This window comes from Schistocerca americana, unplaced genomic scaffold (genome assembly GCF_021461395.2).
Source record: "Schistocerca americana isolate TAMUIC-IGC-003095 unplaced genomic scaffold, iqSchAmer2.1 HiC_scaffold_1259, whole genome shotgun sequence".
NCBI classification, from domain to species: Eukaryota; Metazoa; Arthropoda; class Insecta; order Orthoptera; family Acrididae; genus Schistocerca; species Schistocerca americana.
Genome location: NW_025725329.1, coordinates 1 through 27,438, shown reverse-complemented (window position 1 = coordinate 27,438; position 27,438 = coordinate 1). Strand labels below are relative to the sequence as shown.

The 27,438-nt window shown below is 55.0% G+C and overlaps 5 protein-coding genes across 5 annotated transcripts; all 5 read right to left on the bottom strand.

Moving 5' to 3' along the window:
* LOC124563973 (prestalk protein-like) lies at positions 1-1,172 on the bottom strand. The gene is made up of 2 exons (XM_047130983.1): positions 1,118-1,172; positions 1-953 (listed from the first exon to the last, which is right to left on the bottom strand). Exons 1-2 carry the CDS (start codon positions 1,170-1,172, stop codon positions 1-3), a joined length of 1,008 nt encoding a protein of 335 aa, XP_046986939.1.
* A 2,178-nt stretch (positions 1,173-3,350) lies between these two features.
* Positions 3,351-7,856, bottom strand: LOC124563972. Its single transcript, XM_047130982.1, has 5 exons — positions 7,760-7,856; positions 6,587-7,421; positions 5,441-5,789; positions 4,433-4,692; positions 3,351-4,206 (listed from the first exon to the last, which is right to left on the bottom strand). Exons 1-5 carry the CDS (start codon positions 7,854-7,856, stop codon positions 3,351-3,353), a joined length of 2,397 nt encoding a protein of 798 aa, XP_046986938.1.
* A 1,928-nt stretch (positions 7,857-9,784) lies between these two features.
* On the bottom strand, positions 9,785-12,970 carry LOC124563970 (prestalk protein-like). Its single transcript, XM_047130981.1, has 5 exons — positions 12,916-12,970; positions 11,825-12,751; positions 11,502-11,734; positions 10,799-11,066; positions 9,785-10,737 (listed from the first exon to the last, which is right to left on the bottom strand). Exons 1-5 carry the CDS (start codon positions 12,968-12,970, stop codon positions 9,785-9,787), a joined length of 2,436 nt encoding a protein of 811 aa, XP_046986937.1.
* Positions 12,971-15,148: 2,178 nt separating this feature from the next.
* Positions 15,149-19,654, bottom strand: LOC124563969. Its single transcript, XM_047130980.1, has 5 exons — positions 19,558-19,654; positions 18,385-19,219; positions 17,239-17,587; positions 16,231-16,490; positions 15,149-16,004 (listed from the first exon to the last, which is right to left on the bottom strand). The coding sequence occupies exons 1-5, from the start codon at positions 19,652-19,654 to the stop codon at positions 15,149-15,151; spliced, it is 2,397 nt and encodes a 798-aa protein (XP_046986936.1).
* A 1,928-nt stretch (positions 19,655-21,582) lies between these two features.
* LOC124563968 (prestalk protein-like) lies at positions 21,583-22,754 on the bottom strand. Its single transcript, XM_047130979.1, has 2 exons — positions 22,700-22,754; positions 21,583-22,535 (listed from the first exon to the last, which is right to left on the bottom strand). Exons 1-2 carry the CDS (start codon positions 22,752-22,754, stop codon positions 21,583-21,585), a joined length of 1,008 nt encoding a protein of 335 aa, XP_046986935.1.
* Positions 22,755-27,438: the final 4,684 nt, after the last annotated feature.

The following is a 27,438-nucleotide window of genomic DNA, read 5'->3' as shown; positions in this document are numbered from 1 at the left end:
CTAGCAAGCTGTGCTGTCCTCGCAACCTGTGCTGTCCTCGCAAGCTGTGCTGTCCTCGCAAGTTGTGCTGTCCTCGCAAGCTATGCTGTCCTCGCAAGCTGTGCTGTCCTCGCAAGCTGTGCTGTCCTCGCAAGCTGTGCTGTCCTCGCAAGCTGTGCTGAGCTCGCAAGCTGTGCTGTCCCCGCAAGCTATGCTGTCCTCGCAAGCTGTGCTGTCCTCGCAAGCTGTGCTGTCCTCGCAAGCCGTGCTGTCCTCGCAAGCCGTGCTGTCCTCGCAACCTGTGCTGTCAACGCAAGCTGTGCTGTCCCCGCAACCTGTGTTGTCCTCGCAAGCTGTGCTGTCCTCGCAAGCTGTGCTGTCCTCGCAAGCTGTGCCGTCTTTGTAAGCTGTGCCGTCCTCGCAAGCTGTGCCGTCCTCGCAAGCTGTGCTGTCCTCACAAGCTGTGCTGTCCTCGCAAGCTGTGCTGACCTCGCAAGCTGAGCTGTTCTCGCAAGCTGTGCTCTCCTCGCAAGCTGTGCTGTCCTCGCAAGCTGTGCTGCCCTCGCAAGGTGTGCTGCCCTCGCAAGGTGTGCTGACCTCGCAAGCTGTGCTGTCCTCGCAAGCTGTGCTGTCCTCGCAAGCTGTGCTGTCCTCGCAAGCTGTGCTGTCCTCGCAAGCTGTGCTGTCCTCGCTAGCTGTGCTGTCCTCGCAAGCTGTGCTGTCCTCGCAAGCTAAGCTGTCCTCGCAAGCTGTGCTGTCCTCGCAAGCTGTGCTGTCCTCGCAAGCTGTGCTGAGCTCGCAAGCTGTGCTGTCCTCGCAAGCTGTGCTGTCCTCGCAAGCTGTGCTGTCCTCGCAAGCTGTGCTGTCCTCGCAAGCTGTGCTGTCCTCGCAAGCTGTGCTGTCCTCACAAGCTTTGCTGTCCTCACAAGCTTTGCTGTCCTCACAAGCTTTGCTGTTCTCGCAAGTTGTGCTGCCTTCGCAAGTTGTGCTGTCCTCTCAAGTTGAGCTGTCCTCTCAAGTTGAGCTGTCCTCTACAGTTGAGCTGTCCTAAACAGATGGACTGTCCTCTCAAGTTGAGCTGTCCTCTCAGGTTGAGGTGTCCTCTCAGGTTGAGATTTCCTCTCAAGTTGGGCTGTACACTGAAGTTGAGCTGCCCTCTCAAGTTGAGCTGCCCTCTCAAGTTGAGCTGCCATCTCAAGTTGAGCTGCCCTCTCAAGTTGAGCTGCCCTCTCAAGTTGAGCTGCCCTCCCAAGTTGAGCTGTCCCCTCAAGTTGAGCTGTCCTCTTAAGATGAGCTGCCTTCTCTAGTTGAGCTGTCCTCTCAAGTTGAGCTGTCCCCTCAAGTTAAGCTGTCCTCTCAAGTTGAACTGTCCTCTCAAGTTGAGATGTCCTCTCAAGTTGACCTCTCCTTCAAGTTTAGCTGTCCTCTGATGTTGAGCTGTCCTCTTCAGATGAGCTGTCCTCGCTAGATGAGCTGTCCTCTCAAGTTGAGCTGCCCTTTCAAGTTGAGCTGTCCTCTCAATTTAAGCTGTCCTGTCAAGTTGAGCTGTCCTCTCAAGTTGAGCTGTCCTCTCAAGTTGAGCTGTCCTCTCAAGTTGAGCTGTCCTCTCAAGTTGAGCTGTCCTCGAAGGCCGTGCTGTCCTCGCAAGTTGTGCTGTCATCGCAAGCTGTGCTGTCCTCGAAAGCTGTGCTGTCCTCCCAAGCTGTGCTGTCCTCGCAAGCTGTGCTCTCCTCGCAAGCTGTGCTGTCCTCGCAAGCCGTGCTGTCCTTGCAAGCCGTGCTGTCCTCGCCAGGTGTGCTGTCCTCACAAGCCGTGCTGTCCTTGCAAGCCGTGCTGTCCTCGGAAGCCGTGCTGTCCACGCAAGCCTTGCTGTCCTCGCAAGCCGTGCTGTCCTCACAAGCTTTGCTGTCCTCACAAGCTTTGCTGTCCTCGCAAGCTTTCCTGTCCTTGTAAGTTGTGCTGTCCTCTCAAGTTGAGCTGTCCTCTCAGGTTGAGGTGTCCTCTCAGGTTGAGATTTCCTCTCAAGTTGAGCTGTACACTGAAGTTGAGCTGCCCTCTCAAGTTGAGCTGCCCTCTCAAGTTGAGCTGCCCTCTCAAGTTGAGCTGCCCTCTCTAGTTGAGCTGCCCTCTGAAGCTGAGCAGCCCTCTCAAGTTGAGCAGTCCTCTCAAGTTTTGCTGTCCTCTGAAGTTGAGCTGTCCTCTCAAGTTGAGCTGTCCTCTCAATTTCAGCTGTCCTCTCAAGTTGAGCTGTCCTCGCAAGCTGTGATGTCCTTGCAAGCTGTGCCATCCTCGCAAGCTGTGCCATCCTCACAAGCTGTGCTGTCCTCGCAAGCTGTCCTGTCCTCGCAAGCTATGCTGTCCTCGCAAGCTGTGCTGTCCTCGCAAGCTGTGCTGTCCTCGCAAGCCGTGCTGTCCTCGCAACCTGTGCTGTCCACGCAAGCTGTGCTGTCCCCGCAACCTGTGTTGTCCTCGCAAGCTGTGCTGTCCTCGCAAGCTGTGCTGTGCTCGCAAGCTGTGCCGTCTTTGTAAGCTGTGCCGTCCTCGCAAGCTGTGCCGTCCTCGCAAGCTGTGCTGTCCTCGCAAGCTGTGCTGTCCTCGCAAGCTGTGCTGTCCTCGCAAGCTGTGCTGTCCGCGTTAGCTGTGCTGTCCTCGCAAGCTGTGCTGTCCTCGCAAGCTGCGCTGTCCTCGCAAGCTGTACTGTCCTCGCAAGCTGTGCTGTCATCGCAAGCCTTGCTGTCCTCGCAAGCCGTGCTGTCCTCGCCGGCCGTGCTGTCTTCGCAAGCTTTGCTGTCTTCGCATGTTGTGCTTTCCTCTCAAGTAGTGCTGTCCTCTCAAGTTGAGCTGTCCTCTCAAGTTGAGCTGTCCTCTCAAGTTGAGCTGTCCTCTCAAGTTGAGCTGCCCTCTTATGTTGAGCTGTCCTCCAAAGCTGAGCTGTCCTCTCAAGTTGAGCTGTCCTCTCAAGTTGAGCTGTCCTCGCAAGCCGTGCTGTCCTCGCAAGTTGTGCTGTCATCGCAAGCTGTGCTGTCCTCGAAAGCTGTGCTGTCCTCCCAATTTGTGCTGTCCTCGCAAGCTGTGCTCTCCTCGCAAGCTGTGCTGTCCTCGCGAGCCGTGCTGTCCTTGCGACTTTTGCTGTCCTCGCAAGCTTTGCTGTCCTCGCAAGCTTTGCTGTCCTCGCGACCTTTGCTGTTCTTGCAAGTTGTGCAGTCCTCGCAAGTTGTGCTGCCCTCTCAAGTTCAGCTGTCCTCACAAGTTGAGCTGCCCTCTCAAGTTGAGCTGCCCTCTCAAGTTGAGCTGCCCTCTCAAGTTGAGCTGCCCTCTTATGTTGAGCTGTCCTCCAAAGTTGAGCTGTCCTCTCAAGTTGAGCTGTCCTCTCAAGTAATGCTGTCCTCGCAACCTGTGCTGTCCACGCAAGCTGTGCTGTCCCCGCAACCTGTGTTGTCCTCGCAAGCTGTGCTGTCCTCGCAAGCTGTGCTGTCCTCGCAAGCTGTGCCGTCTTTGTAAGCTGTGCCGTCCTCGCAAGCTGTGCCGTCCTCGCAAGCTGTGCTGTCCTCGCAAGCTGTGCTGTCCTCGCATGCTGTGCTGACCTCGCAAGCTGAGCTGTCCTCGCAAGCTGTGCTCTCCTCGCAAGCTGTGCTGTCCTCGCAAGCTGTGCTGTCCTGGCAAGGTGTGCTGCCCTCGCAAGGTGTGCTGACCTCGCAAGCTGTGCTGTCCTCGCAAGCTGTGCTGTCCTCGCAAGCTGTGCTGTCCTCGCAAGTTGTCCTGTCCTCGCAAGCTGTGCTGTCCTCGCAAGCTGTGCTGTCCTCGCAAGCTGTGCTGTCCTCGCAAGCTGTGCTGTCCTCGCAAGCTGTGCTGAGCTCGCAAGCTGTGCTGTCCTCGCAAGCTGTGCTGTCCTCGCAAGCTGTGCTGTCCTCGCAAGCCGTGCTGTCCTCGCAAGCCGTGCTGTCCTCGCAACCTGTGCTGTCCACGCAAGCTGTGCTGTCCCCACAACCTGTGTTGTCCTCGCAAGCTGTGCTGTCCTCGCAAGCTGTGCTGTCCTCGCAAGCTGTGCCGTCTTTGTAAGCTGTGCCGTCCTCGCAAGCTGTGCCGCCCTCGCAAGCTGTGCTGTCCTCACAAGCTGTGCTGTCCTCGCAAGCTGTGCTGACCTCGCAAGCTGAGCTGTTCTCACAAGCTGTGCTCTCCTCGCAAGCTGTGCTGTCCTCGCAAGCTATGCTGTCCTCGCAAGGTGTGCTGCCCTCGCAAGGTGTGCTGACCTCGCAAGCTGTGCTGTCCTCTCAAGCTGTGCTGTCTCCGCAAGCTGTGCTGTCCTCGCAAGCTGTGCTGTCCTCGCAAGCTGTGCTGTCCTCGCTAACTGTGCTGTCCTCGCAAGCTGTGCTGTCCTCACAAGCTGTGCTGTCCTCGCAAGCTGTGCTGTCCTCACAAGCTTTGCTGTCCTCACAAGCTTTGCTGTCCTCACAAGCTTTGCTGTCCTCGCAAGCTTTGCTGTCCTCGCAAGTTGTGCTGCCTTCGCAAGTTGTGCTGTCCTCTCAAGTTGAGCTGTCCTCTCAAGTTGAGCTGTCCTCTACAGTTGAGCTGTCCTATACAGATGGACTGTCCTCTCAAGTTGAGCTGTCCTCTCAGGTTGAGGTGTCCTCTCAGGTTGAGATTTCCTCTCAAGTTGGGCTGTACACTGAAGTTGAGCTGCCCTCTCAAGTTGAGCTGCCCTCTCAAGTTGAGCTGCCATCTCAAGTTGAGCTGCCCTCTCAAGTTGAGCTGTCCTCTCAAGTTGTGCTGTCCTCTCAAGTTGAGCTATCCTCTCAAGTTGAGCTATCCTCTCAAGTTGAGCTATCCTCTCAAGTTGAGCTATCCTCTCAAGTTGAGCTATCCTCTCAAGTTGAGCTATCCTCTCAAGTTAAGCTATCCACTCAAGTTGAGCTATCCTCTCAAGTTGAGCTGTCCTCGCAAGCTGTGCTGTCCTCGCAAGCTGTGCTGTCCTCTCAAGTTGTGCTGTCCTCTCAAGTTGAGCTGTCCTCGCAAGCTGTGCTGTCCTCGCAAGCTGTGCTGTCCTCGCAAGCTGTGCTGTCCTCGCAAGCTGTGTTGTTCTCGCAACTTTTACTGTCCCCACAAGGTGTGCTTCCCTCGCAAGGTGTGCTGTCCTTGCAATGTGTGCTGTGCTGTCCTCAAAGTATGCTGTGTTCACAAGGTCACATACACTAACTACGTGTTCTGTCATTGTGAGGATTGCAAAAGCATCTGTTACTCAACTTGCAAGAGTTACCTTGCATGGAGAAGTGACTGCTTACCCAACACTTACTCTGTACATTAGAGATACTGTGCATGCAAGAGTTGCAGCACACACTATTCATGTTCTATCAGGTAAAACCGCTGAATGTGAAGTTCTTCCTATTCATTTTAGTGTATCTGTACATGCAAGTGTTACTATATACATTAAGGTTGCTGCAAATGAAACAGTTACTGAACGTACTAGAGTAATGGCATCCACTAGGTTAATCAAAAAGTTTGTTGTCCTCGCAAGCTGTGCTGTCCTTGCAACCTGTGCTGTCCTCGCAAGCTGTGCTGTCCTCTCAAGCTGTGCTGTCCTTTCAAGCTGTGCTGTCCTCGCAAGTTGTGCTGTACTCGCAACTTGTGCAGTACTGTCAACTTGTGCTGTCCTCACAAGTTGTGCTGTACTCGCAACTTGTGCAGCACTGTCAACTTGTGCTGTCCTCACAAGTTGTGCTGTCCTCGCAAATTGCGCTGTCCCCACAAATTGTGCTGTCCCCGCAAGGTGTGCTTCCCACACAAGGTGTGCTGTCCTTGCAATGTGTGCTGTGCTGTCATCAAAAAGTATGCTGTGTTCACAAGGTCAGATACACTAACTACATGTTCTGTCATTGTGAGGATTGCCGGTGTCAATATCTGTGCCGTCAATGTAAGCTGTACTGTCCTCACAGATTTTGCACTCATCATAAGGTGAGCAGGAATGGCATGGCACAATATGCACTTATCAGAAAATGTGTTTTTCCTCCCAACATGTTGTACCTTAATATGGTGTTCTGTCCTCGCTTCTTTAACGGTCCTGAAAATATTTGCTGTTCTCATAAGATACGCCGTCCTCAAAAAGTATGCTGCTGCACAAGGTGTGTTGTCCTCGAAAGATGTCCTTTCCTTGCGGGCTGTTTTGTCCTTGCAAGGGGTGTGCATTCTGTGCAAGGTGAGCTGTCCTCACTGGTTGTGCTGTCCATGAAAATTATTCTGCCCCCCACATGGTGAGCTGTACTGCCAACATGTGCTAACCTCATAATGAGTGCAGCAATCAGAAGGCATGCAGTCATTGGAACACATAATTTTTCACAAAATATGCCATCTTCATATATTGTCCTATCCCCACACAGTGTACTAACATTACAAGGCATTCTCTCCTCATGGGGTAAGCCTCCCTTATAAAATGTCCTCTCATTCCAACATGTGCTCTCCCTTTAAGGTGTGCGGACTGCCTAAAGTGAGCTGTCCCCTGCATATCTGCCATCTTCTTAACACTTGATGTACTCAGTAGGTGTGCAATTTTATTGGTGTCTTGTGTTCTGAAGGTGTCTTTGCAGGGCGAGCTGTCTTCACAAGGCATCCTAACTTCACAGGTGTGCAGTCTTCACTAAGTGTGCAGTGCTTGTGAGGTGTGCTGTCCCTGCATGGTGTGCCATCCTCACATGGTGTGCCATCTTCGAATGATGTGCCATCCTCGAATGGTGTGCCGTCCTCGAATGGTGTGCCGTCCTCGAATGGTGTGCCGTCCTCGAATGGTGTGTCGTCCTCGAATGGTGTGCCGTCCTCGAATGGAGTGCCGTCCTCGAATGGTGTGCCGTCCTCGCTTGGTGTGCCGTCCTCGCTTGGTGTGCCGTCCTCGCAAGGTGTGCCGTCCTCGCAAGGTGTGCCGTCCTCGCAAGGTGTGCCGTCCTCGCAAGGTGTGCCGTCCTCGCAAGGTGTGCCGTCCTCGCAAGGTGTGCCGTCCTCGCAAGCTGTGCCGTCCGCGCAAGGTGTGCCGTCCGCGCAAGGTGTGCCGTCCGCGCAAGGTGTGCCGTCCGCGCAAGGTGTGCCGTCCGCGCAAGGTGTGCCGTCCGCGCAAGGTGTGCCGTCCGCGCAAGGTGTGCCGTCCTCGCTTGGTGTGCCGTCCTCGCTTGGTGTGCCGTCCTCGCTTGGTGTGCCGTCCTCGCTTGGTGTGCCGTCCTCGCTTGGTGTGCCGTCCTCGCAAGGTGTGCCGTCCTCGCAAGGTGTGCCGTCCTCGCTTGGTGTGCCGTCCTCGCTTGGTGTGCCGTCCTCGCTTGGTGTGCCGTCCTCGCTTGGTGTGCCGTCCTCGCTTGGTGTGCCGTCCTCGCTTGGTGTGCCGTCCTCCCTTCGTGTGCCGTCCTCGCTTGGTGTGCCGTCCTCGCTTGGTGTGCCGTCTTCGCGAGGTGTGCCATCCTTGCAAGCTGTGCTGTACTCACATACAATGCATGACAAGCCCACCTTGCAGAGCAAGCTGAGCTCACATTGTGTGGTTCTACCATCCCAAGATGTTCTGTCCTCACATAATGCGCTGTCCTCAGTAGGGATGCTGCCCTCAAAAGGAGTGGTGTCCACGCTTCACGTTCTGTCCTTCAATAGAGTCACTTCCTAATAGTATGTGCCATCTCCCATCAGTGTAGTCTCTCACAATCTGTACTGTCTTTCGAATGTGTGTTGCCCCTGGTAGCTGTGCTTCCCTTTCATGGTGAGCTGTGAGGTGCGCTGACAAGTGCGACTGATATCAGAATGTATGCTCCTCTACCTGTAGCAACATGTCTCTTTCTTAAATTAACTTCCTCACAATCTGGGATTATTTCATTAAGAGAGTTATCGCACAAGGTGTACTGCCTACACGTCATGATGCTTGGACATGGTTTGCAGTCCTTACACTGCATGACGTCCACAAAGATCTTCTCACTTAATAGGAGTGATGAAATCAGACTATGCAGTAATAACAGTGTGTAAAGACTTTGCAAGGTGTGCAGAATTTTTAAGGAGTGCAGCCCTTGCAAAGAGTGAGACTTTCAATGACTGTAGCCTTCTCAATGACTGCAACGTTCACATTGAGTGCAGCCTCCGCAGGGAGTGCAGCCTCCACATGGAGTGTAGTCTCTGCATGGAGTGCAGCCGTCACTAGGAGTACACATTTCGCAGAAAATGTAGCCTCCACACGGAGTACACCCTTCGCACAGAGTTCAGTCTTTGCATGCAGTGCAGCAGGTTTCACACAGAGTGCAGCCCTCGAACAGAGTGCAGCCCTCGAACAGAGTGCAGCCTTCGCATGGAGTGTAGCCTTCGCATGGAGTGTAGCCTTTGCATGGAGTGTAGCCATTGCATGGAGTGTAGCCTTTGCATGGAGTGTAGCCATTGCATGGAGTGTAGCCTTTGCATGGAGTGTAGCCTTTGCATGGAGTGTAGCCTTTGCATGGAGTGTAGCCTTCGCATGGAGTGTAGCCTTCGCATGGAGTGTAGCCTTTGCATGGAGTGTAGCCTTCGCATGGAGTGTAGCCTTCGCATGGAGTGTAGCCTTCGCATGGTGTGTAGCCTTCGCATGGAGTGTAGCCTTCGCATGGAGTGTAGCCTTCGCATGGAGTGTAGCCTGCGCATGGAGTGCAGCCTTTGCATGGAGTGCAGCCTTCGCATGGAGTGCAGCCTTCGCATGGAGTGCAGCCTTAGCATGGAGTGCAGCCTTCGCATGGAGTGCAGCATTCGCATGGAGTGCAGCCTTCCCATGAAGTGCAACCATCGCACTGTGTGCAGCCTTCGAACGGAGTGCAGCGTTCGCAAGAAGTGCAGCCAACGTAAGGAGCACAGCCTTTGCACAGAGTGCATTCTTTGCACAGGATGCAGCGTATGCACGGGGTGCAGCCTTCGAATGAAATGCAGTTTTCGCATGGAGTGCAGCCTTTGGATGGAGTGCAACCGTTGCTCGGAGTGCAACCTTCGCACGGAGTACAATCCTTGCTCAGAGTGCAACCTTTGCTCGGAGTGCAACCTTTGCTCGGAGTGCAACCTTCGCTCGGAGTGCAGCCTTCGCTTGGAGTGCACCCTTTTCTCGGAGTGCTGCCTTCGCAAGGCGTGCAGCCTTCACAAGGAGTGCAGCCTTTGCAAGGAGTGCAGCCTTCGCAAGGAGTGCAGCCTTCGCAAGGAGTGCAGCCTTCGCAAGGTGTGCAGCCTTTGCAAGGAGTCCAGCCTTTGCAAGGAGTGCAGCCTTCGCAAGGTGTGCTGTCCACGCAAGCCTTGCTGTCCTCGCAAGCCGTGCTGTCCTCACAAGCTTTGCAGTCCTCACAAGCTTTGCTGTCCTCGCAAGCTTTCCTGTCCTCGCAAGCTGTGCCGTCCTCGCAAGCTGAGCCCTCCTCGCAAGCTGTGCTGTCCTCGCAAGCCGTGCTGTCCTCGCAAGCTATGCTGTCCTCGCAAGCTGTGCTGTCCTCGCAAGCTGTGCTGTCCTCGCAAGCCGTGCTGTTCTCGCAAGCCGTGCTGTCCTCACAACCTGTGCTGTCCACGCAAGCTGTGCTGTCCCCGCAACCTGTGTTGTCCTCGCAAGCTGTGCTGTCCTCGCAAGCTGTGTGTCCTCGCAAGCTGTGCCGTCTTTGTAAGCTGTGCCGTCCTCGCAAGCTGTGCCGTCCTCGCAAGCTGTGCTGTCCTCGCAAGCTGTGCTGTCCTCGCAAGCTGTGCTGACCTCGCAAGCTGAGCTATCCTCGCAAGCTGTGCTCTCCTCGCAAGCTGTGCTGTCCTCGCAAGCTGTGCTGTCCTCGCAAGGTGTGCTGCCCTCGCAAGGTGTGCTGACCTAGCAAGCTGTGCTGTCCTCGCAACCTGTGCTGTCCTCGCAAGCTGTGCTGTCCTCGCAAGTTGTGCTGTCCTCGCAAGCTATGCTGTCCTCGCAAGCTGTGCTGTCCTCGCAAGCTGTGCTGTCCTCGCAAGCTGTGCTGTCCTCGCAAGCTGTGCTGAGCTCGCAAGCTGTGCTGTCCCCGCAAGCTATGCTGTCCTCGCAAGCTGTGCTGTCCTCGCAAGCTGTGCTGTCCTCGCAAGCCGTGCTGTCCTCGCAAGCCGTGCTGTCCTCGCAACCTGTGCTGTCAACGCAAGCTGTGCTGTCCCCGCAACCTGTGTTGTCCTCGCAAGCTGTGCTGTCCTCGCAAGCTGTGCTGTCCTCGCAAGCTGTGCCGTCTTTGTAAGCTGTGCCGTCCTCGCAAGCTGTGCCGTCCTCGCAAGCTGTGCTGTCCTCACAAGCTGTGCTGTCCTCGCAAGCTGTGCTGACCTCGCAAGCTGAGCTGTTCTCGCAAGCTGTGCTCTCCTCGCAAGCTGTGCTGTCCTCGCAAGCTGTGCTGCCCTCGCAAGGTGTGCTGCCCTCGCAAGGTGTGCTGACCTCGCAAGCTGTGCTGTCCTCGCAAGCTGTGCTGTCCTCGCAAGCTGTGCTGTCCTCGCAAGCTGTGCTGTCCTCGCAAGCTGTGCTGTCCTCGCTAGCTGTGCTGTCCTCGCAAGCTGTGCTGTCCTCGCAAGCTAAGCTGTCCTCGCAAGCTGTGCTGTCCTCGCAAGCTGTGCTGTCCTCGCAAGCTGTGCTGAGCTCGCAAGCTGTGCTGTCCTCGCAAGCTGTGCTGTCCTCGCAAGCTGTGCTGTCCTCGCAAGCTGTGCTGTCCTCGCAAGCTGTGCTGTCCTCGCAAGCTGTGCTGTCCTCACAAGCTTTGCTGTCCTCACAAGCTTTGCTGTCCTCACAAGCTTTGCTGTTCTCGCAAGTTGTGCTGCCTTCGCAAGTTGTGCTGTCCTCTCAAGTTGAGCTGTCCTCTCAAGTTGAGCTGTCCTCTACAGTTGAGCTGTCCTAAACAGATGGACTGTCCTCTCAAGTTGAGCTGTCCTCTCAGGTTGAGGTGTCCTCTCAGGTTGAGATTTCCTCTCAAGTTGGGCTGTACACTGAAGTTGAGCTGAGCTCTCAAGTTGAGCTGCCCTCTCAAGTTGAGCTGCCATCTCAAGTTGAGCTGCCCTCTCAAGTTGAGCTGCCCTCTCAAGTTGAGCTGCCCTCCCAAGTTGAGCTGTCCCCTCAAGTTGAGCTGTCCTCTTAAGATGAGCTGCCTTCTCTAGTTGAGCTGTCCTCTCAAGTTGAGCTGTCCCCTCAAGTTAAGCTGTCCTCTCAAGTTGAACTGTCCTCTCAAGTTGAGATGTCCTCTCAAGTTGACCTCTCCTTCAAGTTTAGCTGTCCTCTGATGTTGAGCTGTCCTCTTCAGATGAGCTGTCCTCGCTAGATGAGCTGTCCTCTCAAGTTGAGCTGCCCTTTCAAGTTGAGCTGTCCTCTCAATTTAAGCTGTCCTGTCAAGTTGAGCTGTCCTCTCAAGTTGAGCTGTCCTCTCAAGTTGAGCTGTCCTCTCAAGTTGAGCTGTCCTCTCAAGTTGAGCTGTCCTCGAAGGCCGTGCTGTCCTCGCAAGCTATGCTGTCCTCGCAAGCTGTGCTGTCCTCGCAAGCTGTGCTGTCCTCGCAAGCCGTGCTGTTCTCGCAAGCCGTGCTGTCCTCACAACCTGTGCTGTCCACGCAAGCTGTGCTGTCCCCGCAACCTGTGTTGTCCTCGCAAGCTGTGCTGTCCTCGCAAGCTGTGTGTCCTCGCAAGCTGTGCCGTCTTTGTAAGCTGTGCCGTCCTCGCAAGCTGTGCCGTCCTCGCAAGCTGTGCTGTCCTCGCAAGCTGTGCTGTCCTCGCAAGCTGTGCTGACCTCGCAAGCTGAGCTATCCTCGCAAGCTGTGCTCTCCTCGCAAGCTGTGCTGTCCTCGCAAGCTGTGCTGTCCTCGCAAGGTGTGCTGCCCTCGCAAGGTGTGCTGACCTAGCAAGCTGTGCTGTCCTCGCAACCTGTGCTGTCCTCGCAAGCTGTGCTGTCCTCGCAAGTTGTGCTGTCCTCGCAAGCTATGCTGTCCTCGCAAGCTGTGCTGTCCTCGCAAGCTGTGCTGTCCTCGCAAGCTGTGCTGTCCTCGCAAGCTGTGCTGAGCTCGCAAGCTGTGCTGTCCCCGCAAGCTATGCTGTCCTCGCAAGCTGTGCTGTCCTCGCAAGCTGTGCTGTCCTCGCAAGCCGTGCTGTCCTCGCAAGCCGTGCTGTCCTCGCAACCTGTGCTGTCAACGCAAGCTGTGCTGTCCCCGCAACCTGTGTTGTCCTCGCAAGCTGTGCTGTCCTCGCAAGCTGTGCTGTCCTCGCAAGCTGTGCCGTCTTTGTAAGCTGTGCCGTCCTCGCAAGCTGTGCCGTCCTCGCAAGCTGTGCTGTCCTCACAAGCTGTGCTGTCCTCGCAAGCTGTGCTGACCTCGCAAGCTGAGCTGTTCTCGCAAGCTGTGCTCTCCTCGCAAGCTGTGCTGTCCTCGCAAGCTGTGCTGCCCTCGCAAGGTGTGCTGCCCTCGCAAGGTGTGCTGACCTCGCAAGCTGTGCTGTCCTCGCAAGCTGTGCTGTCCTCGCAAGCTGTGCTGTCCTCGCAAGCTGTGCTGTCCTCGCAAGCTGTGCTGTCCTCGCTAGCTGTGCTGTCCTCGCAAGCTGTGCTGTCCTCGCAAGCTAAGCTGTCCTCGCAAGCTGTGCTGTCCTCGCAAGCTGTGCTGTCCTCGCAAGCTGTGCTGAGCTCGCAAGCTGTGCTGTCCTCGCAAGCTGTGCTGTCCTCGCAAGCTGTGCTGTCCTCGCAAGCTGTGCTGTCCTCGCAAGCTGTGCTGTCCTCGCAAGCTGTGCTGTCCTCACAAGCTTTGCTGTCCTCACAAGCTTTGCTGTCCTCACAAGCTTTGCTGTTCTCGCAAGTTGTGCTGCCTTCGCAAGTTGTGCTGTCCTCTCAAGTTGAGCTGTCCTCTCAAGTTGAGCTGTCCTCTACAGTTGAGCTGTCCTAAACAGATGGACTGTCCTCTCAAGTTGAGCTGTCCTCTCAGGTTGAGGTGTCCTCTCAGGTTGAGATTTCCTCTCAAGTTGGGCTGTACACTGAAGTTGAGCTGCCCTCTCAAGTTGAGCTGCCCTCTCAAGTTGAGCTGCCATCTCAAGTTGAGCTGCCCTCTCAAGTTGAGCTGCCCTCTCAAGTTGAGCTGCCCTCCCAAGTTGAGCTGTCCCCTCAAGTTGAGCTGTCCTCTTAAGATGAGCTGCCTTCTCTAGTTGAGCTGTCCTCTCAAGTTGAGCTGTCCCCTCAAGTTAAGCTGTCCTCTCAAGTTGAACTGTCCTCTCAAGTTGAGATGTCCTCTCAAGTTGACCTCTCCTTCAAGTTTAGCTGTCCTCTGATGTTGAGCTGTCCTCTTCAGATGAGCTGTCCTCGCTAGATGAGCTGTCCTCTCAAGTTGAGCTGCCCTTTCAAGTTGAGCTGTCCTCTCAATTTAAGCTGTCCTGTCAAGTTGAGCTGTCCTCTCAAGTTGAGCTGTCCTCTCAAGTTGAGCTGTCCTCTCAAGTTGAGCTGTCCTCTCAAGTTGAGCTGTCCTCGAAGGCCGTGCTGTCCTCGCAAGTTGTGCTGTCATCGCAAGCTGTGCTGTCCTCGAAAGCTGTGCTGTCCTCCCAAGCTGTGCTGTCCTCGCAAGCTGTGCTCTCCTCGCAAGCTGTGCTGTCCTCGCAAGCCGTGCTGTCCTTGCAAGCCGTGCTGTCCTCGCCAGGTGTGCTGTCCTCACAAGCCGTGCTGTCCTTGCAAGCCGTGCTGTCCTCGGAAGCCGTGCTGTCCACGCAAGCCTTGCTGTCCTCGCAAGCCGTGCTGTCCTCACAAGCTTTGCTGTCCTCACAAGCTTTGCTGTCCTCGCAAGCTTTCCTGTCCTTGTAAGTTGTGCTGTCCTCTCAAGTTGAGCTGTCCTCTCAGGTTGAGGTGTCCTCTCAGGTTGAGATTTCCTCTCAAGTTGAGCTGTACACTGAAGTTGAGCTGCCCTCTCAAGTTGAGCTGCCCTCTCAAGTTGAGCTGCCCTCTCAAGTTGAGCTGCCCTCTCTAGTTGAGCTGCCCTCTGAAGCTGAGCAGCCCTCTCAAGTTGAGCAGTCCTCTCAAGTTTTGCTGTCCTCTGAAGTTGAGCTGTCCTCTCAAGTTGAGCTGTCCTCTCAATTTCAGCTGTCCTCTCAAGTTGAGCTGTCCTCGCAAGCTGTGATGTCCTTGCAAGCTGTGCCATCCTCGCAAGCTGTGCCATCCTCACAAGCTGTGCTGTCCTCGCAAGCTGTCCTGTCCTCGCAAGCTATGCTGTCCTCGCAAGCTGTGCTGTCCTCGCAAGCTGTGCTGTCCTCGCAAGCCGTGCTGTCCTCGCAACCTGTGCTGTCCACGCAAGCTGTGCTGTCCCCGCAACCTGTGTTGTCCTCGCAAGCTGTGCTGTCCTCGCAAGCTGTGCTGTGCTCTCAAGCTGTGCCGTCTTTGTAAGCTGTGCCGTCCTCGCAAGCTGTGCCGTCCTCGCAAGCTGTGCTGTCCTCGCAAGCTGTGCTGTCCTCGCAAGCTGTGCTGTCCTCGCAAGCTGTGCTGTCCGCGTTAGCTGTGCTGTCCTCGCAAGCTGTGCTGTCCTCGCAAGCTGCGCTGTCCTCGCAAGCTGTACTGTCCTCGCAAGCTGTGCTGTCATCGCAAGCCTTGCTGTCCTCGCAAGCCGTGCTGTCCTCGCCGGCCGTGCTGTCTTCGCAAGCTTTGCTGTCTTCGCATGTTGTGCTTTCCTCTCAAGTAGTGCTGTCCTCTCAAGTTGAGCTGTCCTCTCAAGTTGAGCTGTCCTCTCAAGTTGAGCTGTCCTCTCAAGTTGAGCTGCCCTCTTATGTTGAGCTGTCCTCCAAAGCTGAGCTGTCCTCTCAAGTTGAGCTGTCCTCTCAAGTTGAGCTGTCCTCGCAAGCCGTGCTGTCCTCGCAAGTTGTGCTGTCATCGCAAGCTGTGCTGTCCTCGAAAGCTGTGCTGTCCTCCCAATTTGTGCTGTCCTCGCAAGCTGTGCTCTCCTCGCAAGCTGTGCTGTCCTCGCGAGCCGTGCTGTCCTTGCGACTTTTGCTGTCCTCGCAAGCTTTGCTGTCCTCGCAAGCTTTGCTGTCCTCGCGACCTTTGCTGTTCTTGCAAGTTGTGCAGTCCTCGCAAGTTGTGCTGCCCTCTCAAGTTCAGCTGTCCTCACAAGTTGAGCTGCCCTCTCAAGTTGAGCTGCCCTCTCAAGTTGAGCTGCCCTCTCAAGTTGAGCTGCCCTCTTATGTTGAGCTGTCCTCCAAAGTTGAGCTGTCCTCTCAAGTTGAGCTGTCCTCTCAAGTAATGCTGTCCTCGCAACCTGTGCTGTCCACGCAAGCTGTGCTGTCCCCGCAACCTGTGTTGTCCTCGCAAGCTGTGCTGTCCTCGCAAGCTGTGCTGTCCTCGCAAGCTGTGCCGTCTTTGTAAGCTGTGCCGTCCTCGCAAGCTGTGCCGTCCTCGCAAGCTGTGCTGTCCTCGCAAGCTGTGCTGTCCTCGCATGCTGTGCTGACCTCGCAAGCTGAGCTGTCCTCGCAAGCTGTGCTCTCCTCGCAAGCTGTGCTGTCCTCGCAAGCTGTGCTGTCCTGGCAAGGTGTGCTGCCCTCGCAAGGTGTGCTGACCTCGCAAGCTGTGCTGTCCTCGCAAGCTGTGCTGTCCTCGCAAGCTGTGCTGTCCTCGCAAGTTGTCCTGTCCTCGCAAGCTGTGCTGTCCTCGCAAGCTGTGCTGTCCTCGCAAGCTGTGCTGTCCTCGCAAGCTGTGCTGTCCTCGCAAGCTGTGCTGAGCTCGCAAGCTGTGCTGTCCTCGCAAGCTGTGCTGTCCTCGCAAGCTGTGCTGTCCTCGCAAGCCGTGCTGTCCTCGCAAGCCGTGCTGTCCTCGCAACCTGTGCTGTCCACGCAAGCTGTGCTGTCCCCACAACCTGTGTTGTCCTCGCAAGCTGTGCTGTCCTCGCAAGCTGTGCTGTCCTCGCAAGCTGTGCCGTCTTTGTAAGCTGTGCCGTCCTCGCAAGCTGTGCCGCCCTCGCAAGCTGTGCTGTCCTCACAAGCTGTGCTGTCCTCGCAAGCTGTGCTGACCTCGCAAGCTGAGCTGTTCTCACAAGCTGTGCTCTCCTCGCAAGCTGTGCTGTCCTCGCAAGCTATGCTGTCCTCGCAAGGTGTGCTGCCCTCGCAAGGTGTGCTGACCTCGCAAGCTGTGCTGTCCTCTCAAGCTGTGCTGTCTCCGCAAGCTGTGCTGTCCTCGCAAGCTGTGCTGTCCTCGCAAGCTGTGCTGTCCTCGCTAACTGTGCTGTCCTCGCAAGCTGTGCTGTCCTCACAAGCTGTGCTGTCCTCGCAAGCTGTGCTGTCCTCACAAGCTTTGCTGTCCTCACAAGCTTTGCTGTCCTCACAAGCTTTGCTGTCCTCGCAAGCTTTGCTGTCCTCGCAAGTTGTGCTGCCTTCGCAAGTTGTGCTGTCCTCTCAAGTTGAGCTGTCCTCTCAAGTTGAGCTGTCCTCTACAGTTGAGCTGTCCTATACAGATGGACTGTCCTCTCAAGTTGAGCTGTCCTCTCAGGTTGAGGTGTCCTCTCAGGTTGAGATTTCCTCTCAAGTTGGGCTGTACACTGAAGTTGAGCTGCCCTCTCAAGTTGAGCTGCCCTCTCAAGTTGAGCTGCCATCTCAAGTTGAGCTGCCCTCTCAAGTTGAGCTGTCCTCTCAAGTTGTGCTGTCCTCTCAAGTTGAGCTATCCTCTCAAGTTGAGCTATCCTCTCAAGTTGAGCTATCCTCTCAAGTTGAGCTATCCTCTCAAGTTGAGCTATCCTCTCAAGTTGAGCTATCCTCTCAAGTTAAGCTATCCACTCAAGTTGAGCTATCCTCTCAAGTTGAGCTGTCCTCGCAAGCTGTGCTGTCCTCGCAAGCTGTGCTGTCCTCTCAAGTTGTGCTGTCCTCTCAAGTTGAGCTGTCCTCGCAAGCTGTGCTGTCCTCGCAAGCTGTGCTGTCCTCGCAAGCTGTGCTGTCCTCGCAAGCTGTGTTGTTCTCGCAACTTTTACTGTCCCCACAAGGTGTGCTTCCCTCGCAAGGTGTGCTGTCCTTGCAATGTGTGCTGTGCTGTCCTCAAAGTATGCTGTGTTCACAAGGTCACATACACTAACTACGTGTTCTGTCATTGTGAGGATTGCAAAAGCATCTGTTACTCAACTTGCAAGAGTTACCTTGCATGGAGAAGTGACTGCTTACCCAACACTTACTCTGTACATTAGAGATACTGTGCATGCAAGAGTTGCAGCACACACTATTCATGTTCTATCAGGTAAAACCGCTGAATGTGAAGTTCTTCCTATTCATTTTAGTGTATCTGTACATGCAAGTGTTACTATATACATTAAGGTTGCTGCAAATGAAACAGTTACTGAACGTACTAGAGTAATGGCATCCACTAGGTTAATCAAAAAGTTTGTTGTCCTCGCAAGCTGTGCTGTCCTTGCAACCTGTGCTGTCCTCGCAAGCTGTGCTGTCCTCTCAAGCTGTGCTGTCCTTTCAAGCTGTGCTGTCCTCGCAAGTTGTGCTGTACTCGCAACTTGTGCAGTACTGTCAACTTGTGCTGTCCTCACAAGTTGTGCTGTACTCGCAACTTGTGCAGCACTGTCAACTTGTGCTGTCCTCACAAGTTGTGCTGTCCTCGCAAATTGCGCTGTCCCCACAAATTGTGCTGTCCCCGCAAGGTGTGCTTCCCACACAAGGTGTGCTGTCCTTGCAATGTGTGCTGTGCTGTCATCAAAAAGTATGCTGTGTTCACAAGGTCAGATACACTAACTACATGTTCTGTCATTGTGAGGATTGCCGGTGTCAATATCTGTGCCGTCAATGTAAGCTGTACTGTCCTCACAGATTTTGCACTCATCATAAGGTGAGCAGGAATGGCATGGCACAATATGCACTTATCAGAAAATGTGTTTTTCCTCCCAACATGTTGTACCTTAATATGGTGTTCTGTCCTCGCTTCTTTAACGGTCCTGAAAATATTTGCTGTTCTCATAAGATACGCCGTCCTCAAAAAGTATGCTGCTGCACAAGGTGTGTTGTCCTCGAAAGATGTCCTTTCCTTGCGGGCTGTTTTGTCCTTGCAAGGGGTGTGCATTCTGTGCAAGGTGAGCTGTCCTCACTGGTTGTGCTGTCCATGAAAATTATTCTGCCCCCCACATGGTGAGCTGTACTGCCAACATGTGCTAACCTCATAATGAGTGCAGCAATCAGAAGGCATGCAGTCATTGGAACACATAATTTTTCACAAAATATGCCATCTTCATATATTGTCCTATCCCCACACAGTGTACTAACATTACAAGGCATTCTCTCCTCATGGGGTAAGCCTCCCTTATAAAATGTCCTCTCATTCCAACATGTGCTCTCCCTTTAAGGTGTGCGGACTGCCTAAAGTGAGCTGTCCCCTGCATATCTGCCATCTTCTTAACACTTGATGTACTCAGTAGGTGTGCAATTTTATTGGTGTCTTGTGTTCTGAAGGTGTCTTTGCAGGGCGAGCTGTCTTCACAAGGCATCCTAACTTCACAGGTGTGCAGTCTTCACTAAGTGTGCAGTGCTTGTGAGGTGTGCTGTCCCTGCATGGTGTGCCATCCTCACATGGTGTGCCATCTTCGAATGATGTGCCATCCTCGAATGGTGTGCCGTCCTCGAATGGTGTGCCGTCCTCGAATGGTGTGCCGTCCTCGAATGGTGTGTCGTCCTCGAATGGTGTGCCGTCCTCGAATGGAGTGCCGTCCTCGAATGGTGTGCCGTCCTCGCTTGGTGTGCCGTCCTCGCTTGGTGTGCCGTCCTCGCAAGGTGTGCCGTCCTCGCAAGGTGTGCCGTCCTCGCAAGGTGTGCCGTCCTCGCAAGGTGTGCCGTCCTCGCAAGGTGTGCCGTCCTCGCAAGGTGTGCCGTCCTCGCAAGCTGTGCCGTCCGCGCAAGGTGTGCCGTCCGCGCAAGGTGTGCCGTCCGCGCAAGGTGTGCCGTCCGCGCAAGGTGTGCCGTCCGCGCAAGGTGTGCCGTCCGCGCAAGGTGTGCCGTCCGCGCAAGGTGTGCCGTCCTCGCTTGGTGTGCCGTCCTCGCTTGGTGTGCCGTCCTCGCTTGGTGTGCCGTCCTCGCTTGGTGTGCCGTCCTCGCTTGGTGTGCCGTCCTCGCAAGGTGTGCCGTCCTCGCAAGGTGTGCCGTCCTCGCTTGGTGTGCCGTCCTCGCTTGGTGTGCCGTCCTCGCTTGGTGTGCCGTCCTCGCTTGGTGTGCCGTCCTCGCTTGGTGTGCCGTCCTCGCTTGGTGTGCCGTCCTCCCTTCGTGTGCCGTCCTCGCTTGGTGTGCCGTCCTCGCTTGGTGTGCCGTCTTCGCGAGGTGTGCCATCCTTGCAAGCTGTGCTGTACTCACATACAATGCATGACAAGCCCACCTTGCAGAGCAAGCTGAGCTCACATTGTGTGGTTCTACCATCCCAAGATGTTCTGTCCTCACATAATGCGCTGTCCTCAGTAGGGATGCTGCCCTCAAAAGGAGTGGTGTCCACGCTTCACGTTCTGTCCTTCAATAGAGTCACTTCCTAATAGTATGTGCCATCTCCCATCAGTGTAGTCTCTCACAATCTGTACTGTCTTTCGAATGTGTGTTGCCCCTGGTAGCTGTGCTTCCCTTTCATGGTGAGCTGTGAGGTGCGCTGACAAGTGCGACTGATATCAGAATGTATGCTCCTCTACCTGTAGCAACATGTCTCTTTCTTAAATTAACTTCCTCACAATCTGGGATTATTTCATTAAGAGAGTTATCGCACAAGGTGTACTGCCTACACGTCATGATGCTTGGACATGGTTTGCAGTCCTTACACTGCATGACGTCCACAAAGATCTTCTCACTTAATAGGAGTGATGAAATCAGACTATGCAGTAATAACAGTGTGTAAAGACTTTGCAAGGTGTGCAGAATTTTTAAGGAGTGCAGCCCTTGCAAAGAGTGAGACTTTCAATGACTGTAGCCTTCTCAATGACTGCAACGTTCACATTGAGTGCAGCCTCCGCAGGGAGTGCAGCCTCCACATGGAGTGTAGTCTCTGCATGGAGTGCAGCCGTCACTAGGAGTACACATTTCGCAGAAAATGTAGCCTCCACACGGAGTACACCCTTCGCACAGAGTTCAGTCTTTGCATGCAGTGCAGCAGGTTTCACACAGAGTGCAGCCCTCGAACAGAGTGCAGCCCTCGAACAGAGTGCAGCCTTCGCATGGAGTGTAGCCTTCGCATGGAGTGTAGCCTTTGCATGGAGTGTAGCCATTGCATGGAGTGTAGCCTTTGCATGGAGTGTAGCCATTGCATGGAGTGTAGCCTTTGCATGGAGTGTAGCCTTTGCATGGAGTGTAGCCTTTGCATGGAGTGTAGCCTTCGCATGGAGTGTAGCCTTCGCATGGAGTGTAGCCTTTGCATGGAGTGTAGCCTTCGCATGGAGTGTAGCCTTCGCATGGAGTGTAGCCTTCGCATGGTGTGTAGCCTTCGCATGGAGTGTAGCCTTCGCATGGAGTGTAGCCTTCGCATGGAGTGTAGCCTGCGCATGGAGTGCAGCCTTTGCATGGAGTGCAGCCTTCGCATGGAGTGCAGCCTTCGCATGGAGTGCAGCCTTAGCATGGAGTGCAGCCTTCGCATGGAGTGCAGCATTCGCATGGAGTGCAGCCTTCCCATGAAGTGCAACCATCGCACTGTGTGCAGCCTTCGAACGGAGTGCAGCGTTCGCAAGAAGTGCAGCCAACGTAAGGAGCACAGCCTTTGCACAGAGTGCATTCTTTGCACAGGATGCAGCGTATGCACGGGGTGCAGCCTTCGAATGAAATGCAGTTTTCGCATGGAGTGCAGCCTTTGGATGGAGTGCAACCGTTGCTCGGAGTGCAACCTTCGCACGGAGTACAATCCTTGCTCAGAGTGCAACCTTTGCTCGGAGTGCAACCTTTGCTCGGAGTGCAACCTTCGCTCGGAGTGCAGCCTTCGCTTGGAGTGCACCCTTTTCTCGGAGTGCTGCCTTCGCAAGGCGTGCAGCCTTCACAAGGAGTGCAGCCTTTGCAAGGAGTGCAGCCTTCGCAAGGAGTGCAGCCTTCGCAAGGAGTGCAGCCTTCGCAAGGTGTGCAGCCTTTGCAAGGAGTCCAGCCTTTGCAAGGAGTGCAGCCTTCGCAAGGTGTGCTGTCCACGCAAGCCTTGCTGTCCTCGCAAGCCGTGCTGTCCTCACAAGCTTTGCAGTCCTCACAAGCTTTGCTGTCCTCGCAAGCTTTCCTGTCCTCGCAAGCTGTGCCGTCCTCGCAAGCTGAGCCCTCCTCGCAAGCTGTGCTGTCCTCGCAAGCCGTGCTGTCCTCGCAAGCTATGCTGTCCTCGCAAGCTGTGCTGTCCTCGCAAGCTGTGCTGTCCTCGCAAGCCGTGCTGTTCTCGCAAGCCGTGCTGTCCTCACAACCTGTGCTGTCCACGCAAGCTGTGCTGTCCCCGCAACCTGTGTTGTCCTCGCAAGCTGTGCTGTCCTCGCAAGCTGTGTGTCCTCGCAAGCTGTGCCGTCTTTGTAAGCTGTGCCGTCCTCGCAAGCTGTGCCGTCCTCGCAAGCTGTGCTGTCCTCGCAAGCTGTGCTGTCCTCGCAAGCTGTGCTGACCTCGCAAGCTGAGCTATCCTCGCAAGCTGTGCTCTCCTCGCAAGCTGTGCTGTCCTCGCAAGCTGTGCTGTCCTCGCAAGGTGTGCTGCCCTCGCAAGGTGTGCTGACCTAGCAAGCTGTGCTGTCCTCGCAACCTGTGCTGTCCTCGCAAGCTGTGCTGTCCTCGCAAGTTGTGCTGTCCTCGCAAGCTATGCTGTCCTCGCAAGCTGTGCTGTCCTCGCAAGCTGTGCTGTCCTCGCAAGCTGTGCTGTCCTCGCAAGCTGTGCTGAGCTCGCAAGCTGTGCTGTCCCCGCAAGCTATGCTGTCCTCGCAAGCTGTGCTGTCCTCGCAAGCTGTGCTGTCCTCGCAAGCCGTGCTGTCCTCGCAAGCCGTGCTGTCCTCGCAACCTGTGCTGTCAACGCAAGCTGTGCTGTCCCCGCAACCTGTGTTGTCCTCGCAAGCTGTGCTGTCCTCGCAAGCTGTGCTGTCCTCGCAAGCTGTGCCGTCTTTGTAAGCTGTGCCGTCCTCGCAAGCTGTGCCGTCCTCGCAAGCTGTGCTGTCCTCACAAGCTGTGCTGTCCTCGCAAGCTGTGCTGACCTCGCAAGCTGAGCTGTTCTCGCAAGCTGTGCTCTCCTCGCAAGCTGTGCTGTCCTCGCAAGCTGTGCTGCCCTCGCAAGGTGTGCTGCCCTCGCAAGGTGTGCTGACCTCGCAAGCTGTGCTGTCCTCGCAAGCTGTGCTGTCCTCGCAAGCTGTGCTGTCCTCGCAAGCTGTGCTGTCCTCGCAAGCTGTGCTGTCCTCGCTAGCTGTGCTGTCCTCGCAAGCTGTGCTGTCCTCGCAAGCTAAGCTGTCCTCGCAAGCTGTGCTGTCCTCGCAAGCTGTGCTGTCCTCGCAAGCTGTGCTGAGCTCGCAAGCTGTGCTGTCCTCGCAAGCTGTGCTGTCCTCGCAAGCTGTGCTGTCCTCGCAAGCTGTGCTGTCCTCGCAAGCTGTGCTGTCCTCGCAAGCTGTGCTGTCCTCACAAGCTTTGCTGTCCTCACAAGCTTTGCTGTCCTCACAAGCTTTGCTGTTCTCGCAAGTTGTGCTGCCTTCGCAAGTTGTGCTGTCCTCTCAAGTTGAGCTGTCCTCTCAAGTTGAGCTGTCCTCTACAGTTGAGCTGTCCTAAACAGATGGACTGTCCTCTCAAGTTGAGCTGTCCTCTCAGGTTGAGGTGTCCTCTCAGGTTGAGATTTCCTCTCAAGTTGGGCTGTACACTGAAGTTGAGCTGCCCTCTCAAGTTGAGCTGCCCTCTCAAGTTGAGCTGCCATCTCAAGTTGAGCTGCCCTCTCAAGTTGAGCTGCCCTCTCAAGTTGAGCTGCCCTCCCAAGTTGAGCTGTCCCCTCAAGTTGAGCTGTCCTCTTAAGATGAGCTGCCTTCTCTAGTTGAGCTGTCCTCTCAAGTTGAGCTGTCCCCTCAAGTTAAGCTGTCCTCTCAAGTTGAACTGTCCTCTCAAGTTGAGATGTCCTCTCAAGTTGACCTCTCCTTCAAGTTTAGCTGTCCTCTGATGTTGAGCTGTCCTCTTCAGATGAGCTGTCCTCGCTAGATGAGCTGTCCTCTCAAGTTGAGCTGCCCTTTCAAGTTGAGCTGTCCTCTCAATTTAAGCTGTCCTGTCAAGTTGAGCTGTCCTCTCAAGTTGAGCTGTCCTCTCAAGTTGAGCTGTCCTCTCAAGTTGAGCTGTCCTCTCAAGTTGAGCTGTCCTCGAAGGCCGTGCTGTCCTCGCAAGTTGTGCTGTCATCGCAAGCTGTGCTGTCCTCGAAAGCTGTGCTGTCCTCCCAAGCTGTGCTGTCCTCGCAAGCTGTGCTCTCCTCGCAAGCTGTGCTGTCCTCGCAAGCCGTGCTGTCCTTGCAAGCCGTGCTGTCCTCGCCAGGTGTGCTGTCCTCACAAGCCGTGCTGTCCTTGCAAGCCGTGCTGTCCTCGGAAGCCGTGCTGTCCACGCAAGCCTTGCTGTCCTCGCAAGCCGTGCTGTCCTCACAAGCTTTGCTGTCCTCACAAGCTTTGCTGTCCTCGCAAGCTTTCCTGTCCTTGTAAGTTGTGCTGTCCTCTCAAGTTGAGCTGTCCTCTCAGGTTGAGGTGTCCTCTCAGGTTGAGATTTCCTCTCAAGTTGAGCTGTACACTGAAGTTGAGCTGCCCTCTCAAGTTGAGCTGCCCTCTCAAGTTGAGCTGCCCTCTCAAGTTGAGCTGCCCTCTCTAGTTGAGCTGCCCTCTGAAGCTGAGCAGCCCTCTCAAGTTGAGCAGTCCTCTCAAGTTTTGCTGTCCTCTGAAGTTGAGCTGTCCTCTCAAGTTGAGCTGTCCTCTTAATTTCAGCTGTCCTCTCAAGTTGAGCTGTCCTCGCAAGCTGTGATGTCCTTGCAAGCTGTGCCATCCTCGCAAGCTGTGCCATCCTCGCAAGCTGTGCTGTCCTCGCAAGCTGTCCTGTCCTCGCAAGCTATGCTGTCCTCGCAAGCTGTGCTGTCCTCGCAAGCTGTGCTGTCCTCGCAAGCCGTGCTGTCCTCGCAACCTGTGCTGTCCACGCAAGCTGTGCTGTCCCCGCAACCTGTGTTGTCCTCGCAAGCTGTGCTGTCCTCGCAAGCTGTGCTGTGCTCGCAAGCTGTGCCGTCTTTGTAAGCTGTGCCGTCCTCGCAAGCTGTGCCGTCCTCGCAAGCTGTGCTGTCCTCGCAAGCTGTGCTGTCCTCGCAAGCTGTGCTGTCCTCGCAAGCTGTGCTGTCCGCGTTAGCTGTGCTGTCCTCGCAAGCTGTGCTGTCCTCGCAAGCTGCGCTGTCCTCGCAAGCTGTACTGTCCTCGCAAGCTGTGCTGTCATCGCAAGCCTTGCTGTCCTCGCAAGCCGTGCTGTCCTCGCCGGCCGTGCTGTCTTCGCAAGCTTTGCTGTCTTCGCATGTTGTGCTTTCCTCTCAAGTAGTGCTGTCCTCTCAAGTTGAGCTGTCCTCTCAAGTTGAGCTGTCCTCTCAAGTTGAGCTGTCCTCTCAAGTTGAGCTGCCCTCTTATGTTGAGCTGTCCTCCAAAGCTGAGCTGTCCTCTCAAGTTGAGCTGTCCTCTCAAGTTGAGCTGTCCTCGCAAGCCGTGCTGTCCTCGCAAGTTGTGCTGTCATCGCAAGCTGTGCTGTCCTCGAAAGCTGTGCTGTCCTCCCAATTTGTGCTGTCCTCGCAAGCTGTGCTCTCCTCGCAAGCTGTGCTGTCCTCGCGAGCCGTGCTGTCCTTGCGACTTTTGCTGTCCTCGCAAGCTTTGCTGTCCTCGCAAGCTTTGCTGTCCTCGCGACCTTTGCTGTTCTTGCAAGTTGTGCAGTCCTCGCAAGTTGTGCTGCCCTCTCAAGTTCAGCTGTCCTCACAAGTTGAGCTGCCCTCTCAAGTTGAGCTGCCCTCTCAAGTTGAGCTGCCCTCTCAAGTTGAGCTGCCCTCTTATGTTGAGCTGTCCTCCAAAGTTGAGCTGTCCTCTCAAGTTGAGCTGTCCTCTCAAGTAATGCTGTCCTCGCAACCTGTGCTGTCCACGCAAGCTGTGCTGTCCCCGCAACCTGTGTTGTCCTCGCAAGCTGTGCTGTCCTCGCAAGCTGTGCTGTCCTCGCAAGCTGTGCCGTCTTTGTAAGCTGTGCCGTCCTCGCAAGCTGTGCCGTCCTCGCAAGCTGTGCTGTCCTCGCAAGCTGTGCTGTCCTCGCATGCTGTGCTGACCTCGCAAGCTGAGCTGTCCTCGCAAGCTGTGCTCTCCTCGCAAGCTGTGCTGTCCTCGCAAGCTGTGCTGTCCTGGCAAGGTGTGCTGCCCTCGCAAGGTGTGCTGACCTCGCAAGCTGTGCTGTCCTCGCAAGCTGTGCTGTCCTCGCAAGCTGTGCTGTCCTCGCAAGTTGTCCTGTCCTCGCAAGCTGTGCTGTCCTCGCAAGCTGTGCTGTCCTCGCAAGCTGTGCTGTCCTCGCAAGCTGTGCTGTCCTCGCAAGCTGTGCTGAGCTCGCAAGCTGTGCTGTCCTCGCAAGCTGTGCTGTCCTCGCAAGCTGTGCTGTCCTCGCAAGCCGTGCTGTCCTTGCAAGCCGTGCTGTCCTCGCAACCTGTGCTGTCCACGCAAGCTGTGCTGTCCCCACAACCTGTGTTGTCCTCGCAAGCTGTGCTGTCCTCGCAAGCTGTGCTGTCCTCGCAAGCTGTGCCGTCTTTGTAAGCTGTGCCGTCCTCGCAAGCTGTGCCGCCCTCGCAAGCTGTGCTGTCCTCACAAGCTGTGCTGTCCTCGCAAGCTGTGCTGACCTCGCAAGCTGAGCTGTTCTCACAAGCTGTGCTCTCCTCGCAAGCTGTGCTGTCCTCGCAAGCTATGCTGTCCTCGCAAGGTGTGCTGCCCTCGCAAGGTGTGCTGACCTCGCAAGCTGTGCTGTCCTCTCAAGCTGTGCTGTCTCCGCAAGCTGTGCTGTCCTCGCAAGCTGTGCTGTCCTCGCAAGCTGTGCTGTCCTCGCTAACTGTGCTGTCCTCGCAAGCTGTGCTGTCCTCACAAGCTGTGCTGTCCTCGCAAGCTGTGCTGTCCTCACAAGCTTTGCTGTCCTCACAAGCTTTGCTGTCCTCACAAGCTTTGCTGTCCTCGCAAGCTTTGCTGTCCTCGCAAGTTGTGCTGCCTTCGCAAGTTGTGCTGTCCTCTCAAGTTGAGCTGTCCTCTCAAGTTGAGCTGTCCTCTACAGTTGAGCTGTCCTATACAGATGGACTGTCCTCTCAAGTTGAGCTGTCCTCTCAGGTTGAGGTGTCCTCTCAGGTTGAGATTTCCTCTCAAGTTGGGCTGTACACTGAAGTTGAGCTGCCCTCTCAAGTTGAGCTGCCCTCTCAAGTTGAGCTGCCATCTCAAGTTGAGCTGCCCTCTCAAGTTGAGCTGTCCTCTCAAGTTGTGCTGTCCTCTCAAGTTGAGCTATCCTCTCAAGTTGAGCTATCCTCTCAAGTTGAGCTATCCTCTCAAGTTGAGCTATCCTCTCAAGTTGAGCTATCCTCTCAAGTTGAGCTATCCTCTCAAGTTAAGCTATCCACTCAAGTTGAGCTATCCTCTCAAGTTGAGCTGTCCTCGCAAGCTGTGCTGTCCTCGCAAGCTGTGCTGTCCTCTCAAGTTGTGCTGTCCTCTCAAGTTGAGCTGTCCTCGCAAGCTGTGCTGTCCTCGCAAGCTGTGCTGTCCTCGCAAGCTGTGCTGTCCTCGCAAGCTGTGTTGTTCTCGCAACTTTTACTGTCCCCACAAGGTGTGCTTCCCTCGCAAGGTGTGCTGTCCTTGCAATGTGTGCTGTGCTGTCCTCAAAGTATGCTGTGTTCACAAGGTCACATACACTAACTACGTGTTCTGTCATTGTGAGGATTGCAAAAGCATCTGTTACTCAACTTGCAAGAGTTACCTTGCATGGAGAAGTGACTGCTTACCCAACACTTACTCTGTACATTAGAGATACTGTGCATGCAAGAGTTGCAGCACACACTATTCATGTTCTATCAGGTAAAACCGCTGAATGTGAAGTTCTTCCTATTCATTTTAGTGTATCTGTACATGCAAGTGTTACTATATACATTAAGGTTGCTGCAAATGAAACAGTTACTGAACGTACTAGAGTAATGGCATCCACTAGGTTAATCAAAAAGTTTGTTGTCCTCGCAAGCTGTGCTGTCCTTGCAACCTGTGCTGTCCTCGCAAGCTGTGCTGTCCTCTCAAGCTGTGCTGTCCTTTCAAGCTGTGCTGTCCTCGCAAGTTGTGCTGTACTCGCAACTTGTGCAGTACTGTCAACTTGTGCTGTCCTCACAAGTTGTGCTGTACTCGCAACTTGTGCAGCACTGTCAACTTGTGCTGTCCTCACAAGTTGTGCTGTCCTCGCAAATTGCGCTGTCCCCACAAATTGTGCTGTCCCCGCAAGGTGTGCTTCCCACACAAGGTGTGCTGTCCTTGCAATGTGTGCTGTGCTGTCATCAAAAAGTATGCTGTGTTCACAAGGTCAGATACACTAACTACATGTTCTGTCATTGTGAG